Raw genomic sequence first — 21,766 nt, forward strand, 5'->3', positions numbered from 1 at the left:
ACTTTAACTCTGAACCTACTAGTTCATTTTCAACCGTAGTAACCAATTGAGAAAGATCATGCATACTTGCAACTTCTTTTTCCTTTTGCTATGCACATTTCTGGTTTAGGTTTCGCAACATTTCCATGCTGTTTTTTTCTTTTCGTTTTTTTCATGCACAGTTTTCGCTCAATTTACCGCTTTCCCTTTTCATTTCATTTTTATTTTCATTTTTCCACAAACTTTCTTTTGAATTTGTTATTTTTTTAATTGTGAACTTTAAAAAAATTGTGGAACATTTTTCAAGTCCGCAATCTGTTTACAAATTTTGAACACTTTCTTAACTCATTTTTTTTTTCAAAATCATGAAGTTTTAAAAATCGATTTGAAAACAATTTTTGAATTTGCAATCATTTTTTTTTCAAACTCGAAAATTATTTTCAAATTCATGAATATTTTCAACTTAAACTCATGAACAATTGTCAAACTTGTGAACTTTTTCCATTTCATGAACTTCTTAAAATTTGAACTCATCATTTATTTTCAAATTTGTGAACTTTTTATTCAGACTCTTGAAGTTTTTTCAAATACATAAACTTTTAAAATTAGAACTCATGAACAATTTTCAACTTCATAAACTTTTTAAAACTTCAAACTCGTAAACAATTTTCAAATTAGTGAAAAAATTGAAAGTCATGAACTTTTTCCAAATTCATAAACTTTTTTCAACTAGAATTCATGAATATTTCTAAAATTCGTGAGTTTTTTCAAACTCATGATTTATTAAAATTAATGATTTTTAAATTTGAACTCGTGAATAATATTTAAATTTGCGAACTTTTTTCAAACTCATGATTTTGTTTAATTCATGAACTATTTTAAGTTGGAATTCAGGAATACTTTTCAAATTCGTGATTTTTCAAATCATGAACTTTTTTCAAATCCATAAACTTTTAAAAACTCAAATTCGTTAACAATTCTAATATCTGAACTTTTGTCAAATTCACGAACATTTATTCTAATCCCAGAACTTTTTTGAAAAATCATGAATTTTTTGGTGTTTGCGTACGTTTTTCGAAACTGTGTGCTTTTTTTGAATGGATGTTTTTTTTTCAAATCCATGAACTTCTAAAATTTTACGAAAAAATAAATGCATGAATTGTTTGTGAAATCCATGATTGTTTTTCAAAACTTGACATTCAATTGTCAATTGGTCGTCCGATCAACAGTGTACTGGTCATCTAGCGATTTATTTGTTTTTGAGAACTAGCAAATATACCCGTGCATTGCAACGGGGGAGCAAACAATTTCATGCTCTGTTTTTCAACAGTGTCCCACCCGTATTGCCATTTATTCTTTTTTTTCACACACGCCTTAAATGCTAGTACCTTTTCTTTTACCAAATTCTCCACGTTCCAAACAATATTCTTGAATTGAAAAAAAAGGGAGGTAGCCTAAGCACAGATGCTATATTATAACCTGCAAGTCCCGACCACAATATAGAATATACAGATCCCTAGCATGGATGACATGAACAATTGCATCAAGAAATGAGGCTGCCGCTTAGGCAAGATGGCCTTGCAGTACTCTAAAAAGCACCAAGCTAGCGGCCGGGTGACTTCCAGATTCTAGTCAGGATTAATCAGGGTATTGTCCACCATCTAGAGCACTGGTGCCTCCTAACTTATCGCACATACCATGTATGGAAATTGCTGTCACTGTCAGTAGTACACGAACGTATGAGAGTCACGGCAGCCTCGGACTCCGGTGGTGGACGCATCTGCACGAACGCATGCTCGTCGTACTATTCCAGCGCTTTCTTGCCGGCAAGCTCCATCTGCTCCGCCCACGCCACAGCCCTGAACTGCTGCGGACAACGGGCGTGGCCTGGCTGCTGGCCTGCTGCTCGTTCTGCATCTTCATGCTCGTCAATCAGTGAACACAACACCGTGCCTCGCTAGCATATGTGCGAAGGGCTTGTATCGTACCGGTCGTGATGCTGCATGTTGTAGACTCGTAGTACCTCACGGTGAGCTCGGCGCCGAGCTGGCCATCTCTTTTGAGAGGGGCCAATTGCTGTTTGAGCTTGGACATGTTGCCCGGCAGCGTTGACGCCGCCTTGCCGTTATCATCTTCAGTCGTGTCCTTATCTGGTTGATGGTTTGATTGTCAATGTTAGGTAAGATATCGGCACAACCATCTCCTCGTAGAGCTCCTCGATCTGCTTCTTGGAGATTGTTCTTGATTTGCCTCCGTCGTCTATCTCGTCTCCCTCCTATTCATCAAAAATCTCGTCATACTCCTGTTCACCAAAAATCTCATCTCCTTATCTGGAGTCGTCATGTTCCCGAGCTGCTGCTTGCCTCCTTGGAGACTGCGAAGTACGGGTTGGCTTCTTTCACCTCGTCCTCCTTGTGAGTCTTGCCATCGATTACGCGAGCCTGCTATTCTTTGAGACGAATTGGTCAGGGTCTCGTGAGAGATTCACTAGTACAGGGGGCGTGTAGCTGTTGCTGCCGCCCCATATAAGCCAAGCGACGCTCACTGCGACCGCATCAATAGGGCCGCTGCCTCATCATCCCTGTCGCCGTCGGCGAGGCCATTGGCCTGCCGCCTCGAAACTGCACCCTATTGCGGAACCCTAGCGAAACCGTGGGGGCCTGCAATGTTGCGGCACGGACCACGCGTACTGGGGGTCTGGGGAGGCCTTTTTATAGTATATATATTTCTAGAACAATATAAAAGTTTCTTAAAAGAAGAAGTATAAAGACTGACCACACCGGTTCTTACAGGACACAAAACCTAGACCTTTTTTTGGGTGGCAAAACAAAGACGTGTGCACGCAGGGGAGGGAACGATGGGTGAAAATAGCTGGATCAATTTCCTTTTTAGAGGAAAAAAAATAGGTGGCCCAATTAATTGCTTTGAGGCTCACTTAGGCACAGGGAGCGGGGGCACAGGGAGAGGCGTCAACCGATCGTGCGGGCGAGGAGGTGGACGTATGAAAATTACCGTGACGGACAAAACAGACGAAATTTTCGAAAGTACTCCCTCTGTTCCTAAATACAAGTCTTTCTAAAGATTCAACAAGGGACTACATACGGAGCAAAATGAGTAAATCTACACTCTAAAATATGTTTATATACATCCGTACGTTGTAGTCTATTTGAAACCTTTAAAAAGACTTACTTCCTCCTTCCATCTATATAGGGCCTAATGTGTTTTTCAAGACCGCCTTTGACTATTGATAAGACTAATAATACATGAGATGTATAATGTGAAAATTATATCATTGAAAGCTCCTTTCACGTACGAATTTGATGATGTGCTTTGTGTAACTTGCATGTCATATATTATTGCTATAACACTTGGTCAAAGTTAACCTCGAAAAACGATTAGGCCCTATATAGATGGAAGGAGGGGGTATATTTAGGAATAGAGGGAGTAAGAAGCAATCACCCCTTAAATAATAGGTATAGGTATAGACTAGGTCATCTAGCGATTGATTTTTTTTTAGGGCTAGAGCTAGAGTACCGGTGGCTGCCCAGTGTGAGTATCGCGTTGTTGGGCTGCGGCCCAGCTAGCGTCCGCTTGAGCGCCGATTTTGGAATCGGGCGCTGAACCGTTTCGGCGCGGAAAAAAGACTGAAACGTTCATCTAAAAAAGAAGAAGACTCCGAAACGTTCTCCGCAGGCCCCCTGGCGAACAACAGGGTCGCGCTGGAGGCAGGCCCTGGGCGATCGATCGCCAGGTAAACGGGTCCAAACGATTTTCCATCCCGTGAGGAATAACAACTGCACATGTAGTTTTTGAACTCAATAGGAAGTACAGTACTGTCACAAGGACACAACACAATGTCAGACTCAAACTCCGAAGGAAGATCCTATCGGAATTGTAACTGGTAAAGGAAAATAGCCTGCAGGCATCGACCGGGTTTGGGTCAAGGTGCTCGATATAAATAGAGGGGGAGCTGCTTTTTTCCAAATCAAAACAAGAAGCTTGTTGGTTCGGCTCTACAACAAACATACCAACATCGATGGAGACGTCCATGGCGACTTCGACGACGAGCAATCGCTTCGCGCACCGCATGCTCAGCCTCCACCGCCTCATCAAGAACAACGTCGTCGCATCTCTCCTCGGGGGCCACCGCCAGACCACGCCGGCGACGACGGGAACACCGGTGCCGCTTCCAGCAACACGCCTGCTCGGTAACAGCAAGACCGCGGCGGTTGTCGACGTCGACGCGCTACTCCTGAATTCTTCGATGCCGTCCGCGGCGACTTTATTCCCACCTTTCTTCCTCGTCGCGGTCGAGGCTGGCAGCTTCGTCCGAGGCTTCCTCCTGCTGGCGCTCTACCCGTTCCTCCGCGTCCTGAAGCATGGGACGTGTTTAAAAGCCATGGCCATGGTCTGCTTCTGCGGGCTGCGGCGCAACGAGGCGGCGAGGATCGGGAGGGCCGTGCTGCCAAAGTATTTCTTCAAGGAGGCGGCGCACGTGGAGGCGCTAGCGAAGGTGGCCGGAGAGTCGCCGAAAGAGGTGAAGGTGGCAGCGGTTAGTAGGACTTTTCCAACGGTGATGGTGGAGGCGTTCTTGAAAGAGTATGTTGGGTTCGACGCGGTGGTCGGCAGGGAGGTGAAGGCAGGTTACCGGTACTTCGCCGGCGTGATGGAGGACGAGAAGACGGACACAACGATGGAGAGTCTTGTTGATGGGCTAAAGCAAACCGAGATGAAGAATACGTGCCATTACCCGAAGCCCATGATCTTCCACGACGGTCGGCTGGCGTTCACGCCGACACCGGCTGCCGCGCTCGCCATGTACATCTACTTCCCCTTCGCTATCGTCCTCGCCATCGTCCGCATCGCCATCTACACCATACTTCCCCGGCTTATGACGGGCGTCGCCGCCGCACTTGCCGGCGTGCGGGTGCGCGTCACCGGCGCCCCTACTTCCGCGGTCGACGGAGCCACGGCAGGCGGCCGGCTCTACGTGTGCAACCACCGCACGCTCCTCGACGCGATCGCCATCTCCAGTGCGCTCGGGAAGTCCGTCTTCGCCGTGACCTACAGCCTGGGCCGCCTGTCCGAGCTGATCTCGCCCATCCCGCTGCTCCGACTCACCCGCGGCCGCGAGGAGGACCGGCGCCGCATGGCGTTGCTGCTGGCGCGGGGTGACGTCGTCGTTAGCCCCGAGGGCACCACGTGCCGCGAGCCGTACCTGCTACGGTTCAGCCCGCTGTTCGCGGAGCTTGCCGACGAGGTGAGCCCCGTGGCGGTGGACGAGCGCTCGACCATGTTCTACGGCACGTCGACGTCGCCAATCGACAAGTGCTTCGACTCGGTGTACTTCTTGATGAACCCTCGACCGGAGTACTCCGTCCACTTCCTGAAGCCGGTGCCCACCGGCGGCCAGAACAGCAGCATCGAGGTGGCGAACCAGGTGCAGCGGGTGCTCGCCGACGCGCTGGGGTTCACGCCCACGGCGCTGACGAGGAAGGACAAGTACATGCTGCTCGCCGGCAACGAAGGGACAGTGGCGACGAAGAAAAGCAATTAGTAGGAGTAAAGTGAAGTGTTGGTTTTGGGTATATTTAGTTTAACTGCATAATTCTTTCTTGTTAGTTGCATGTCAGAACGGTGAATTGAGTTTGTTTCGAATGCTAGAATCTTATTTTATTTTTTTAAGAAAATTCAGATTAATTTAGTCCATTTACTGCAAGGCAGGAAAAGAGGGGGAAAAAAGGTCCGACTCAAGTTATCTTGAAAAAATATAATGAATCAGTCGATTATGAAAAACGAACATGTTTGATATCGTCCTCTTGCCACCTACTGCCAGCGGTCGGACCCCCCTTGGTAGGAATGGGGAAAAAGAGGTATGTCTTCTTGCGAAAGAAGACCCCCTTTATATATAGAACAAAAATCCAACCGTTATGTACTGGTTGTGCTCTAAGCGGTATTGCCTCTCGGGAGAGCGGTACTACCGCTTAACACGATAAAAGCGACAACGAGCACCGACCCGATATTAGCATAGTAATTTTGCCAGAGGAACATACAGAGAAACCAGCGATAGTTTTGCACGACACCAGAGCGGAAGTACCGCACGAAGTGGTACCATCGTTAGTGCTAGCGGCACTACCGCAAATTATTTGATGGCATCCAGAGAAACCCACGGTAGTGCTTGCGACATCTTCGCGGAAGTATCACCTAAACGGTACTATCACCAGTTGCAAGAGGTACTACTGTGATTTACCTGAAGCCTAACAGAGAACTCAATGGTAGTAGTCGCGGTACAACCAGCAGAAGTACCACCTAAGCGATACTACCGCTTAGCCTCTGCCAGTAAGCCCAATGCACAACAGACGAATCGCTTCAAGATTGGGGAAGGACATGTGGGTGCATATAGTTTGTGTATGTGTTGATTCCAACTATACCTTCCAACACGGAAACCCTCTTAATAGAACAGATTTTCTATTCAAATTAATTGAAAAGAAACGTCGAAAAAAAAAAGCTTCTTTACTCTTTCTTTCTTCGGGTAATTAAACCGTCTTGTGCCATATAAAAAATATCTGAAATGCTTAATGCACATGATTAATCTGCAAAGCGCATTGTCATGAACACCAATACCAGTTAAACAGAGATATGCCCTAACAGCCAGCAAGCTACCAAGAAACTTTTGCAATCAATGATGGCGTTGCTGCGAACAATGATGGAGGTTATTCGCACTAATTACTGTACAAGGAATAGAATGTGTTGCATCGACCGTTACCATTGGAGCGACGATGACGTCCTCGTGCGTGACGGTGTGGCTAGAGGCCACGAGCCCGCGACACGGGGATGCTTCAAGGTCACGAGGACAGAGCTACAAGGATCGGCGTCCACCACCCTCTCATCCTAGACATGGCAGGATGAAAGACACGACCGAGCGTACCACGCAATTATGGACACTGGCCTAAGAGCAACTCCAACCTTCCGAACTAAACGAATGCGCGTTTTGTCTATTTTTTATTCGTTTGTATCCACCATGCAAACGTTAGTGTTCGTTTTTTATTGGGTCGGCACATGTATCCAACGCTGGTCTGATGAATTTTTTCGTGCGGACTAAAAAAAAACACAACAAATACGTTCAAACTTAACATAATTAAACATTAAAGCCGGTCAACCGCCAGCCAAAGTCCACGTAAACAATAATGAAACATAATTAAAAATAAAGTTTGTGCCTCCCTAGGCATCCTCGTTGTCCGACCAAGGGCCGGTGAGGTCGAAAACTCCGGCGCCAGGCCAGCCCAGGGGAATGCCGCCTCCCATGCACGGGCCGCGTCCTGCACCTGATGCACCGTCGGCTGGACTGCTTCGCCGTGGGCACGACGCTCCTCCTCCTCCTCGCGCTCTACATCAGGGGCTCGCCCTCTGCCCGCTCCTCCGCCAGCGTGTGGGCCCTCCAATGCTCGAGGTACGCCGCCTCCTGCGCCGACATCGCACCGAGGCACACGGCCGGCGCGCTGACCCACTCGCGCAGCCCTCCGGTCCACAAGTATCGCTCCGCCACGGGCTCCGGCGGTGGCGGCTTGGCCTTGGGCTCGGGGAGCCTCAACGGCGACGGCAGAATCACGTAGTCCCTAATCGCAGAAAGGGCGAGAGCCTCCGCGGCCTTGCATGGTAGGTAGCCTCCTCCTCCTCCTTCTTGCATCGGGTCTCTTGATGGAGCTCTGCATGGCCGCCGCCAACGCGACCTGACATGCCTCCTCCTTCGGCTTGACCCATGGGGACGCCCGGGGGTTGGCATGGTGGTACTGGACGCCCCGGCGGCCTTCCTTTCCGTGCTCAAGGGCAAACCAGACCTCTCAATTGGGAGAGTCTGGTGCGTAGGCAGGAAGCCGGTGCTGCCGACGTCAGGAGCTCCCGGTGCTTGCGTACCTCCTCGACTTGAGCCCTCTGCGACTGCCACACCGGGATGCGCTACAGTCCCAGATGTCAAGCATGGGGCAGGTTGACATCTGGATACGATAGTGCCCGTCGGTACTGCCAGTGCCACCGTGCCTGGTGCAGTGGCATGTTCAGCCGCTCCCTCATAACGTGTCCAGGCGACGAAGGAGGCGCACGAGACGAGCCGACGTCGGGCGTGTGCTTCCCCTTGCCCTTGCCGCCGAGGAAGCCCATGGTGCTAGGGTTTGCCCGTCACTGGCGAGGAAGCAGGCGGTGGCGGATGTGAACGGATGAGTTGGGTCGGTTTGTTGAAGTTGCCCTAAGCGAGATTAGACGGTTGACACGACAACTGATCGATGCGAGGCATCGGCCGAACGACGCCGAGAGTCGCCCTTCAAATTTCAGCCTTCATCTATGCGCATTTGCTTACTATATGAAATATGTCATACAGCGAACTAAGCCGTGTTTGGATGGTTAGAGGGACAGTAGTATCTCTCAATCCATCAGGATTCAAATCCTGGTGCTCGCATAATTTCTGAATTTATTTTAGGATTTTCGGCAATGCACATTCAGTGAGAGGAGATGTTCCCGTCGATGACGATGCGCCTACGGTGACTCCGTAAATTTAAAGATGACAAGCCGACTCAGTCTCTCGGAGGTGCTCATATGCGTGTGTGCGTTTATATGGATGAGTGTATGTGCGTATATATGAGCGCTTGGGTCGGTACTAATGTTCAGAAAAAAAAAAGAAATATGCCATACACGATTATTGGAGAAACGACGTGGCCAACCGGAAAAGCTTTCCTTTTTTGACGTCAGTCACGAGGCTGGCATGAGTCGTTCATTATTGGCCACGCCATCCCCTCCCGAAAGAACGCATCCAAATCTCACCGCGGCAGAACCGCCCAAAAGTCAAAAACATCAACGGCTACGATGCCAATGGACCATTCCCAAACACCGGACACATCCTGCCCGTCCACCTCATACAAACGGACGGACGGATGCGACATGGTCCACAGCGGAACCCGTGGACCGAAATCTCGTCCCACGGCCGCCAGCCTCAAACTTTGAGTTTTCAATATATCCCGCCGGGCGCCTCCCCCCCACCCCCCATTCCCCATCTAGCCGTAGCTAGTACTATAAACCCTAGGGATTTCCCCCGGAAATTAGTCGTAGTTAGCGGTAGATTAGAGTCCGTAGCCGTACCAGGGGTTCGAAGCGGGCGAGATTGGAGGAAGGGCCGAGCAAATCGTGAGAAATCTCGAATTTCGTCCTTTGGTCCCCACTCCCGTGCCGTTTCTTGCGGGTTCTGACGCGTTTCTTCGACTCTCTCGCTGCAGATCTGTTCTAGGGTCGGGATTAGCGGCGCGGAATCGAAGCGGGAGTCGGGACAGGTAATGCGCGAGAAATCTTGGGGTTATCGGTGGTCTTCATTGCTTTCCCCGCATCCATTTCTTGGTCTTTTGACGATTTTCCCCATCCATTTCTTGGTCTTCTGACGATTTCTTGGACGTTTTGCGCTTGTGGATTTCTGGGAACAGGGCTGGAAGGATCTCGAGATACGAATCGTACAAGAAAGATCCAGGGAAGAAGAGAGGACAGGTGCGTGCGCAGGGGATGCTGCCTTTTGAGTTTTCCGCCATTTCTTGCTCTTTTGATGCGTTTCTTGGAGTTCTGACCGATCCGCATCTCTTCTGCCGCTTGCCTCCTGCAGATCTCCAAGATGCCTGAACATAGGGAACTCAAGAGGACGGCCCTCACCGACCTCTCTGGCGGCGGCTTCTTTATCAGGAGGGTGGCCTCGCCGGGGGCGCTGGCAGGGAGGCGGGCTGGGAAGCCGCTGCCCCGGCGGTTCGCGTCGCCCTCCAGCAACAAGGAGAACGTGCCGCCAGTCTGGGCTGTGAAGGCTACGCCCCCGAGGAGGAGGAGCCCACTTCCTGGCTGGTACCCGAGGACGCCGCTCCGTGATATCACGGTGATTGTAAAGGTAATGACCAATTTCTTCAGATCAAGTAATGTTGTTCTGACGTGAGTAGTTGAAACTGTTTGAAGATGTAGTTGCTTCACCTGCTATCTTGCTTACGATTCTGCACTGTGCTGTTTAAGAGTCTCTAGATGAACGTGTATAGTGCCTTTTCTTCTCTGCCAACTCCGTTCTGGAGTTGTTGTTGGCCGGTAACAGCATGTTTGAAGTACAATTGTTACCAATGTGGGCTTGTGGAATCCCATGACAATAGTCTTGAGTTGGATTCAGCTATATGATTTTGTGCTATGCTACATTTCCACCGGCACTTGATTATTGTTGGTAGCTCTTAACTGTTAACAAATGGCCAAACTGCAGCAATTTGCTTTTAATACCTTATTTACACCAAATTTCAGTTAAACAATGGTACTTAGATAATTTTGTGCTACTTCTGTTATGGTTTGTGGACAGTATTTGAACTTAATGGTAACTACTAGTTGGTTATGAAATCATAATACTGCTATAACTTTTAGTGGTAAGCAGAATAGATGTATTATTTCCGTGATTGGTACTGTCAGGTTTTGGGGTTTTGATTATTGGTATGAAGTATTGACAGAGGATCTTATTTACACCAAGTTTCAGTTAAACAATGGCACTTGAATAATTTTGTGCTACTTCTGTTATGGTTTTGTGGACAATATTTGAACGTAATGGTAACTAGTTGGTCATGAAAGCATGATACTGCTATAACTTTTAGTAGTGAGCAGAACAGATGTACTACCTCTGGTCCGCTTTAATTGTTGTGAAGGAACTGCTGCGGTAGTACAAAGTTGTGTACAGCTCGCGACAATAATTTCAGATCAGAGGAATATTATTTCCGTGCTTGGCACTGTCAGGTTTTGGGGTTTTGACTATTGGTATGAAGTATTGACGGAGGATATTCTTGTGCTCATGAACCATTACTTTGTTATGTTCCATCTAATTAGATATCATAACAAGAATTAACAAAACATTTTCCTGCTTCCCTGCATCAAGTGTCCATGTTAGATGAATACTGTCATGCCTGCTTAAAGTGCAGTTATTAGTGAGTGGAGAGGCTACCTCACTGTCCAAAGAAACACCTATCAATTGCCTATCGGAGCTGTTGTTTGCTTAGTGTTTATGTTTCCTGTACTGATGAGTGATGCCTGAGTATGATTCAGTTATACGATTTTGTACTATATTAGTTTTAGTTTTCGGCACTATTATTTGGCTACCAGTATTGTTTATCGCAAACCGTTTCTTTCTATCATCAGTTAACTGACTTCAGATATTTTATTAGTGTAATTCAGTATGATGTTTTGTCCAAGCATACCAATAAATGCACACATTTTTGGGCTATTTTCCTAAGCTGCTGACTTTTCTTTTGATATTACCTGACCAAGTGAAAATGGAGCTCTCCAAAGTTGTTTATGCCTATAAATCTCTGCAAACATGTGCCCCTTATACTCTTAAGTAAGACCAACAATGTTGTCTATATGCGTATATCCTTTGTATAGTTTGCATTATCCTCTTTTGGTCATGCTGTACATTGTGCATTATAGCCCGAGGCTGGTAATTCTTTCCATATGCTGTACATTGTGCTACTGTATACTACTGATACAATAGCATGCACCAGTTAGATGTCTATTTAATAAAATCCCCTTAACTAATATTTTGAGTTAAAATGTTGTGTATATAATCAACTGTTGTAGCATGTACTATCTCAAAATTTAAATGTTTCTTGTGTGTCATTCAAACAATATATTTTTGAGCTTGGGTTATTTTGATTGGTGGAATATTATAATTTAGTGAATTAAGCTCTGAGTGCATATCAACCATTTTACTATGGCATGATTTCTTTAACAGTGCCGTTACCACTGAATCCTAATTTACAAAACATATATGCCTACCTCTGCTGACCTGCTTTGGCTACATATTTGTTATTTTGATTGGTGCCATTCAAATGTTTATTTTTGCAGCAGGTAGTTCTATAGCTAAAATTATGCATTTCAGTGCATGTTCTTTCTTTCTACGTGCCGCTCTTCTGACTATTGATTTTCAGGCTATTGAGAGAAGCCGCTTAAGGATTGCTGCAGCTCGGCAGCAAAGCGAAACACCTGAGCAATCTCTGCAACCTGCAAACTTGACGACTCCGGTACCGGCAGAGCAGGGCACTCCTCATTCTACTGAAGCTCAGGACTCCCAAGCTATCGCCTCTGGTTCTGGCTTAACTGAAATGGTCGCAAACCCTGCACCTGGCCAGGCAGAGCACGACTTCAAGGTCTATTCTTCGCCATCCAAGAGCTCACAGAAGACTCCAACAAAACCCATCGATCCAGCGCTCGCTGATCTCATGGAGAAGAAACTGACCAGCTCAATAGAGCAAATCGAGAAGATGGTGAAGAAGAACCAGAAGAAGGCCGCTCAGCCTTCCAAGAGGGCCAACCAGAGGCGCACTCTCATGTCCATGCGATGAGTTTAGTACTCTGCTTCACTGCAGGGAGAGGAGAAAGTCCATCTCAGACTAGTCCTCCAGCCCGCCGTGTCTGCTGCTTTCTTAGCCGCTATCCTGACCAGTCAATCCTGCTCTTCTTCTGTCTGCCCTTCACCCCAAGACTTACCATAGCATGTTATGATAAGATGGGGATTCGTGGTTCTCTGCTTGAGGGCCTGGGATTATCTCGGTTGTTGGTTCTCTGCTTGAGGATCTGGGATTATGGGGCCGGCCTGTTGGTTCCCTCTGCTTGAGGGTCTAGGATTAGCAACTCTGCTAGTGTCAGGTTAATGCTACTGCAGTAGAACTCTGTGTCGTGTACTCTAGCACGCAGCCTAACAAATCTTTGTTTTGTGCTGTAATTTCAGTACCATAAACCATTGCTATACGGTAGCTTTATCATGGTTTCTGTATTTCTAGTGTCAAATGTTTCTACACTCTTGAAATCTTGCTGTTTAGCTATGGCATTTCTTACAGATGATTTCCATGCTCATTAAGATTCATTTTTGTTGCCGTATCAGAAAAGGTACCAGAAGCTTATGTTTTATTGTATTTTTGCATAAAATTTGGTTCTGTTTCTTTTTGATTTGAGCACCTGGAGGTCACTCATATTCTTTTACTCGTGCATGCTTGCTTAATTAGGAGCAGCAGTTTGCCTGTCTTCATCAGTGCATCCATTTGCGTGAGTTAAAATGCCAGCTCCAATAAAACATATATAAGTGAAGATATAGCTCGAAGGAGTGAAACCAGGCCCCAAAAGACCCTGAACTGCTTCTGTTTTTCAAACTACAACCCAGTTTGATTCTGCTGAGAAATCATTTCTGGATTAAGAGAACATGTTCACATGGTTATGTAATTAGGGATTAAGAGAACATGTTCACACCGTTTCACATCTGACATTTTTATTACTGTGTTACTAATAATAAGGCTTAAGAATACATTGTTGCAAAATTTAGGGCCCGTTCGGTGTCCCTCCGCTCAACGGCTCCGCTCCTGGAGCGGACGGAGCTGCAGTTAAAATTCTTGGAGCGAGCAAACAGGTGCTCCGCAGATCCTAGAATTTTAAGGAGCTGGTGGATTGCCGAACAAGTCCTTACTCAGTACATAATTCTTCCAAGTTTATGTTGAAGCTACTGAATATGATGTCACAGCTTATGCAAGGAGAGAAATACTTTTGTCCTCAATGACTCGGTGAGCACTGGCATTGTCCCTAATGATTCCATGAACCATGGCGTTGTTAGTAGGACATGATGCACTTTTGAAAGTTAACTAGTACAGTAACTAGTAGTACAATCTATTCGTCAAAGTGTTGACATTCCTTTTTTCTTTGCTGAACCATGGAAAGGCATGAGGGTCATTATACAAGTTCCCCTTGCAATTGATTCGATATACTCAACTTACATCACTCTTCTTTACTACCTTCACCCCCCAGTCTAAGAAAACCGATGGAGGCACACACTCACGCCAGCTTTCCCCTGCAATTGTACTGCACCAGAATTCATGGTCTAGACTTCACAAATGCTTCAAGCTTAAGTAAGAACTTCCACGACAAGTCAACAACAGCAAGAAAGTTTACTTCCCTCCTCTTGCTGGTAACAAAAAGGTGGACACACAAAGCCACAGAGGGCACTCACATTGAAAGCCACATACAACCAAAGAAGATGTTAACCGACTTGTCCGCCGTGTTTGTTGGCCTCGCCGATCATCTCATACCCCTTGCCTTCCATGCACAAGTGGCACCAGTGAGAATGGAGGACTACAAGGTCAAGGACTCAATACCACCTCCACACACCATTGGGAGCAATGGCCGTCCCAGAGGTGGCCAAGCGCCTCTAAATAAGGAGGGGCATCGTATCAACAGGTTGTCCAGAACCATGAGATATGTGTCCAAGCATATCAGGTGAGGAGTTTCCAAAACCTGCAACATGATAAATGACATGAGTAAACAAAGGTTGACAAGTTCTCAATACATTTAATCAAGGAGAAGTCACACAATATTATGTATATAAATTTCATTCTGACATTTTAACATGACTTTGTCTAATTAATTCCGTTCCAATGGTATGCAGTTGCGTGATAATTTAATCAACATTAAACATGATTCGACATGAGTTTGTCTATAATTCAGTTCCAGTGGTATGCAATTGAGTGATAATTTAAACAACACTAAACATGATTCAACAATTTCAAGACTGAATTGTCTCGAGTGATTATTTGGAGTATGTAACCGGTAAGTAAACAACAAGAAGAGACCTGTGGATAAGGAGCAAGTACCTCACCTATCAACTGAACAGTAGCATATCTGCCTTCCATTACTGAATCTGCCTTCAAAGAGCTGGACAATCAAGAAGCTCAGTAATAAACATAGACGATACAGTTTAGACCGAAAAATAGAGCTCACCTAACCACATTGTAAATTCCAAATCAAGTAGTACTACAGTACAAAAAAAAACTATGCAACAAACAGAAAATTAAAAGACAGTGCTGGTAACAAATTTTAATCTTTCATTCATGCACATGAGATGCCTGGGAAACAAATCTAGTGAAAGAGGACCTTCTTTTATAACCAACTAAATTTCCATTAAAAGCAAAGGATGCTGTCAAGACACATCAAAGAGAACAAACAATTACCTTCCTAGGAATTGCTACATCAACACATCTACAGGGTCTTCATGGTGTTTACCAGTGCAATGCTGTGCACACGACTGCGGAAAGCTTAAACATAGGTGGTTTGTTATATACTCCCTCCGTCCGATAATATAAGAGCGTTTTTGACACTACACTAGTGTAAAAACGCTCTTATATTATGAGACGGAGGGAGTACTGAAGAAGAGAGCTCTAGATATGCTTGCTCCTCTTTTTTCTGGAATAAAACTCTTTAAATCTTCTGAAGCATTTGATTCCAATGATGCTGTAATCAAGACTACATATGAAGTTGCTGGACTTTCAAGGTAGCAGAGAATGAAAATACCTGCCAATTCATGAGCTAACTTATATCATCAAGTTATTTGCTCGATTTTGTATACATGATTAGTAGAACTGATCTTGGTGATCGTGGGTGATACATTTTAAGAACAATCCCATTCCCAGCTCATTTCCTACTACCAAAAAAGCAATCTGAAGTTCTGAACTATCCATCTGTGTAATTTTGTGACCTACAAGTAGAAAAAACTCACATGGCACGCCTAGTGCCTTCATAGGCCCTTCCGCTGCTTGATCTTGACAAACTTTGAAGCAACTAAACAGAACAACGTGACTGCGCACCCAAAATTTGAGCTTCATTTCCTTAGATTGTTGGGAAAAGAAAACGACCATATTGAATATGTTAAGAGTACACAGTATAAACTAACAGACCAACTGGATTATTCAAATAAAAGGCCACATAGTTTAGTGCCAATTTGCATTTGTTTCCTCTTTTCTTTTGCATTTGTTTAGTTGTTTTGTGGGGGTACTGACTGCCAACAACTGTCTAAATCCAAAGTAGCAACTGATATGTGCTTCTGAAAACCCACCACAATGCCAGACAGCTTTACGAATATTTTTTTTCTCCCACAACAGAGGCGAAGTTTTGCCTCCCATTTATTAAGAAGAGTTGCCCTGTTAATTAGTGGAAAACCAGCCGAAAACCGATACAACAAAGGGCAAAGCCACTCATTAACACCAAAACAGCCATATACAAATATAAATGACAAACTAGCACCAATAACTCAAAGATATATTGAACACCGAACAAACTTACACAATAACTTAAATAAGTTTAGCTACAGCACAACAATTTAGGAACATAAAGAACATCTAAATAACCTGCAGTCATATAGGAAATTAACAGAACTCAGCTAGGCAATAAATTTAGGATTCTAAATAACTGAACTAACTTATAACTTAGATCTTTTAGCTTCCTGTTGTTCTTGAGATCTGTCGGCGTCTCCACTCATGTGCTGTTTCCTTCCATTGTTGTCGATGCTTGTAATGTTATCACTGAAGAAGTACCAGCAGCCTGTTCCACATAGGGGGCTTTGAACACTGTCAGCAGAGGGAAGAACAAAGGGTGCAGAGGTTCGGGTGACCATGTCGAACACCATAGGCACGTCTCTCCACCGCTCATCGATCCAGTACACACAGTTGGCCCTCACCCCGGGGACATCCTCAGCCCGGACCACCGCTGGGTTGTTCTTGCCGATGAACACTGAGTAGCCGCCCAGATCATTCACCGTGTCCCAGCATGGTCTGAGCCCAGGGTCGTACCTCAGAACGAAGATGTCGTTGTCGGACATGCTGAACCGGCCGCCCTCTGGCAGCCGCCAAGCGATGTTACCGGTGGCATTCCGCCATACCTGGTACAGGCTACCATTACAGATGAAGATCTGCTTGAACCTTGTGAGCTTAGAAGCTGTGTGGTAGGGCGGTGCGAAGACGGCCGTGGGGTCGAACGGGCGCTCCGGCAGCAAGGGCTCGACTATAGGCTTCCGGCGGCGGCCACGGGGAATGTGGAGCACGTGCACGTCCCCGCATTCTGTAAGGCAGTAGACCTTGCCACCGTCCGTGTCGTAGACCAGGTCGATGAGCTGGTCCCCCCTGTCCATGGCGACGTCGCTGATGAACCACTTCATATCCCGGGTCTTGCTGTAGGCGAGCTTGTTGCCGTTGCATATGGCGACGGCGGTGTAGTCGTCGGGTCTGGGGTTCGGCGCGAATACGACCTTGCGCACCCTCTTGCCGCAATTCTTAATCCGAAGGAGGCTGATCTCCTCGCCGGTAAGGGGATTCAGGAGGAAGATCTGCAGCCTATACTCGCTGACGACGGCGAACCAGCCGTTACTTGAGCCGAGGAAGCAGCTGCGCGTCTGGAGCGTGGAGCAGTGGATGGGGCGCTGCATCAGGAACGATAGTGCGGATGCGCGCCGGCCGTCGACAAGGACGAGGAGAGAAGGGAGCGGCGGCGGGAGGGCGGAACGCCATGCCGGGCAGGCGCCGCGGATGGAGGCGTAGTGCTTTAGCGACAACCCGTCGGCGATGGAAAGGAGGAGCTCCGGGTGGAGGTCGGCCCAAGGTCCTCGCGGCGCCATGAGGTTGCGCTTTTAGTGCCACTTCGGATCCGAGGGGTTCGAGGAGGGTTGGAGACCTTATGCTTGTAACCACGATGCGATGATCCATCGAAGGTCCATCGATTTTATGATGGCATTTGAGCCGATCCCTCGAACCGGTTAGACTAGTAACAATTTAGTTTCGAGGAGTTAAATCAAATCTGGCCGATCCATTGTCGGCTTTAACCCCTCAAATTTTGACTCCTCGGAGCATCTCCAATAAAAGATATAAATTTAGAGATGTAAAAGTAGATGTTGTATAATTTATTTTCTCTAATAATAAAGTACGGACTGACTTTGTAGATTCACCGTCATTGTAAAAGTAGATGTTGTATAATTTATTTATCTCTAATAATAAGGGGCGAGCTACACGTGGATCCGCCGCCTCGCGAGCCATCCAATTGTGTGTCACGAACTGATCAATTTCTCTTTTCTAATTTTTTGTAACAATACTCTGGTTGCGAAATCTTATCTTCTTTAATTTCCTGCAACAAGACCTTAGTTACGAAATTTTTCTTCTTTAATTTTCCGCAACAAGTACTCTGTTACAAAACCTCTTCATTTTAATTTTCTGCAACAAGAACCTTGTTGCAGAAATTACAAACACACCTCACGCCCGCTCTCACCTGCAAGGAGTACCCGAACAAAAAGGGGGGCTTGATTTAAGCATATTTCAGCCCGTCAGTTTCTCTTTTGTAATTTCTTGCAACAATATTCTTGTTGTGAAACTTCATCTCTAATTTTCTCAACAAGACCTTTGCCGTGAAATTTTATCTTCTCTAATTTTCTGTAACTAAGTCCCCTATTGCAAAACCTCCTTCTTCTTTAAATTTTCTGCAACAAGAATCTTGTTGGATTCTTGTTGCCAAAATTGCAAACACACCATGCACCGCGTCTAATATTTTGTAACAATATCTTTGTTGCAAAAATTGCAACAACATCTCCCGCTGCATCACGCTGGCACAATTATCGTTCGTTGACGCCGTTCCGCAACAACATTGTTGTTGCAGAAACTTGTTCCAAAGATGATGTGTGCGTGCCAACCTTCTCTGTGGCTGCTGCCACTGGTGTTTTGTTGCAGCCGCGATGATGGTGTATTGGGCGGCAACACAGCACCGCGATGTAGTGTTGGGAGAAAAAAATGAATGGAGTTTTGTAGCAGAACGTACGGACGAGGACCTATGGAGAACTCAAGATAAGGCTACGAGGAGAAAGCGGTCGGTGATCCCACTGGGACACGCGTCAGGAAGAAGAGTGGGTGGATGGAGCAACGAAAATCAGCCGGCTGACACTAAACGTTTCCCTAATAATAAAGCACAGATTGACTTCATAAGTTTACCGTCACAATACACTTCTTCGTTTGAATTCAAAATATATTCGAGGTGGTACTAAATTTTAATTTAAGCTTCGTGCGTCGCCTGATCGAGCACGCGATCAAGCATCCTCCCGTCTCGTACATCCGGCCCACCTTGACCTGTCCACGAAATCAGGTAATTCAGGCCTCTTCTTTTCACGTCTCACGCATATGGGCCAAGTTGGGCCATCGCTCGAGGACTAAGTTGCTGCCAAAAACAAAGATGCGGCAGCAAGAATCGAACTCGCAACCTGCGCTTGGATAAAATTACATGGTCCAACTAACCTATCTCATGGTTTTTTTTGAGCATCAGTACAGACACAAGCGCTCATATACACGCGCATACACTCATTCCTATGAACGCACACACACACACCCTACCCCTATGAGCACCTCCGAGAGACTGAGCCGGCATATCATCTTGAGATTTACGAAGTCACCGTAGGCGCCTCGTCGTTGACGGGAACGTCTCCTCCCACTGAAAGCGCATCGCCGGAAATCCTGAAATAAATCCAGGAATAATGCAAGCACCAGAATTTGAATCCTGATGGGTTGGGGATATCACTGTCCACCTAACCATCTCAACCACAGGTTGGTTCGCCTATCTCATTGTTGTTGAAAACAGTAGTCTCAGTTCTTTATATATAGTACCACCTCGCGTCTTTACCTGCAATAACACCAGTTTATATACATCTGCAAATTCAAATCAATAAACCGCCTTAAGGATTAAAAAGGAGAAGAAGGTAAACAATGGGCCCGTTCTTCCCTGGAAAAAACCAAAAGACTTGGAAAGGAAGCGGTCAACTGTGTGGTTTAATGGAAGAATTAAGAAGGCCTTGAAAAAGAAGAAAATTGATTAACCGATTAAATTCTGGCATGCATGGTAGCAATTATAATAAGCAGCCAACCGTCCCGGATTGATGGAAAATTAATAGAGAAGAGAGATCCGAATTAAATAGATATTTGATGTAGCGACCAGACCTCAAACAGTCTGATCTCTGTGCTCTGGTGTCATCCCTGGATCAGTAATGCTGACACCACACAGTACTCGGAGGATTTATAGCAGAGTAGCAATCACACACTTATTACATCGAGTGTCTCAAAAAAGAACTTATTACAATAAATATGGCTTAAGGCCATCTAATAACGATAACAGCGGAAAGCTTGGAAGATAAGTGAGTCCATCAACTCCAACGGTATCACTGAGTATATAACCACAACCTAAAAGCTCCTTAATCATCGTCTGAAAAGTCTGCAACATTAACGTTGCAGCCCGAAAACGGGTCAGCACATGGAATATGCTGGCAAGGTAACACATAAAGAGTAAAGAAATGCAATAGCTATACTATATGCATATTGGGCTGGTGGAAGGTTCCATGGTTACAGTTTTTGTGTAAAGCCAATTTTTTCCTACTTCAAAGGAATAAATTTAATTACTATCATGGTGATTGTTAAACATTGAAAATGGTTGACAGCATTCTCAATCCCAATTAAAGTAACATCATTAAACCCAACAAAATTAACTTTAGAGTAACATGTTGAGATTCACATGAAAATCCAAGTACTAGATACTCAAGATTGTCCATAACCGGGGACACGACTAATCATGATTAGTTTATTACACTCTGCAGAGGTTTGCACACTTTTCCCCACAAGACTCGATCGCCTCCGTTTGGTTTCTCGCACTACAGGGTGTTTGAGAAGACGGATGACCGAGATATAGTCTTTCAGAAGCGCTAGCACCTTATGATCGGGTAGACCGTACCACCTACATCCCCTACATCTGCTAGTCTACCACTGTAAGAGTTCGCACAACTTAGTCAACTATGCCAGAGCCCATAATGGCTTGTGGCTGCACACGTAAGTTTCTAGTATGAATAATCTCATGATCCCTTTGAGTCTGGGTGGCGGTCCAAAAGAAAAACAGGCAAGTCCTGGAAACCCCAGGTGCCTCAATCCACCCAGATGTGTGTTTAAGTTGCCACCTTAGATAAACCATTAATTATCAATCTCACATCTGTCATGGATTTCACTCACCCAATCCACGTCTACTAGCATAGTATGGCATAATAAGCAAACGTAGAAGTAACTCCCAAAGGTTTGATAATAAACAGGTAATACGTACTACCTCATCTACTTCCCATCCCACAATTTAATTAGATCCTAATCATGCAATGTGTGAGGATTGATCTAATGCAATAAAACTGGGTTGTAGAAAAAGGTATGATCAAAGTGTTACTTGCCTTGTGTAACGCCCCGGATATAACTTTCCCAATTCGTACTCCAACTCTTGCCGTTTCCGGCGTTAAGTTATATTTATTTCTCGGGTTCGGGTCTTTGTCTCCGTGTGTTGTTTTCTTTGTCATGCATCTCATATCATGTCATCATGTGCATTGCATTTGCATACGTGTTCATCTCATGCATTCGAGCATTTTCCCCGTTGTCCGTTTTGCATTCCGGCGCTTCGTTCTCCTTCGGTGGTCATTTCTAGCTTTCTTTCGTGTGTGGGGACTAAACATTTCCGGATTGAACCGAGACTTGCCAAGCGGCCTTGGTTTACTACCGGTAGACCGCCTGTCAAGTTTCGTATCAATTGGACTTCGTTTGATACTCCAACGGTTAACCGAGGGACCGAAAAGGCCTCGTGTGTGTTGCAGCCCAACACCCCTCCAATTTGGCCCAAAACCCACCAAACTCTGCTCCATCACCTAGAGCGTTCGATCATGATCGCGTGGCCGAAAACCGTACCTCATTTGGACCCTCCTAGCTCCACTTATGCCTATAAATAGACCCCCCCGTTTTTCGGATCTCATTCCCCCCACGAAACCCTAAAAATCCCTCGCGCCGGCCGGACATTGTCCGACCCGGCCGGACGCGTCCGCCGCTGCCACCTCAGCCCACTCGCGCGCCGACACGTGGCAGGTGCCACCGCCGCCGCCGCCGGCCCG

General features: G+C 45.9%; 2 protein-coding genes across 2 annotated transcripts; both read left to right on the forward strand.

Moving 5' to 3' along the window:
- The first annotated feature begins 3,958 nt into the window (after window positions 1-3,958).
- LOC123185607 (glycerol-3-phosphate acyltransferase 1) lies at window positions 3,959-5,623 on the forward strand. The gene has a single exon (XM_044597466.1). The coding sequence runs from the start codon at window positions 4,016-4,018 to the stop codon at window positions 5,534-5,536; it is 1,521 nt and encodes a 506-aa protein (XP_044453401.1). The 5' UTR covers window positions 3,959-4,015; the 3' UTR covers window positions 5,537-5,623.
- A 3,369-nt stretch (window positions 5,624-8,992) lies between these two features.
- Window positions 8,993-12,838, forward strand: LOC123189506 (protein POLYCHOME). Its single transcript, XM_044601934.1, has 5 exons — window positions 8,993-9,153; window positions 9,243-9,296; window positions 9,444-9,504; window positions 9,617-9,889; window positions 11,949-12,838. Exons 4-5 carry the CDS (start codon window positions 9,626-9,628, stop codon window positions 12,360-12,362), a joined length of 678 nt encoding a protein of 225 aa, XP_044457869.1. The 5' UTR covers window positions 8,993-9,153; window positions 9,243-9,296; window positions 9,444-9,504; window positions 9,617-9,625; the 3' UTR covers window positions 12,363-12,838.
- The last annotated feature ends 8,928 nt before the right edge of the window (window positions 12,839-21,766 follow it).

The sequence above is a fragment of the Triticum aestivum genome, chromosome 2A (assembly GCF_018294505.1).
Source record: "Triticum aestivum cultivar Chinese Spring chromosome 2A, IWGSC CS RefSeq v2.1, whole genome shotgun sequence".
Taxonomy (NCBI): Eukaryota; Viridiplantae; Streptophyta; class Magnoliopsida; order Poales; family Poaceae; genus Triticum; species Triticum aestivum.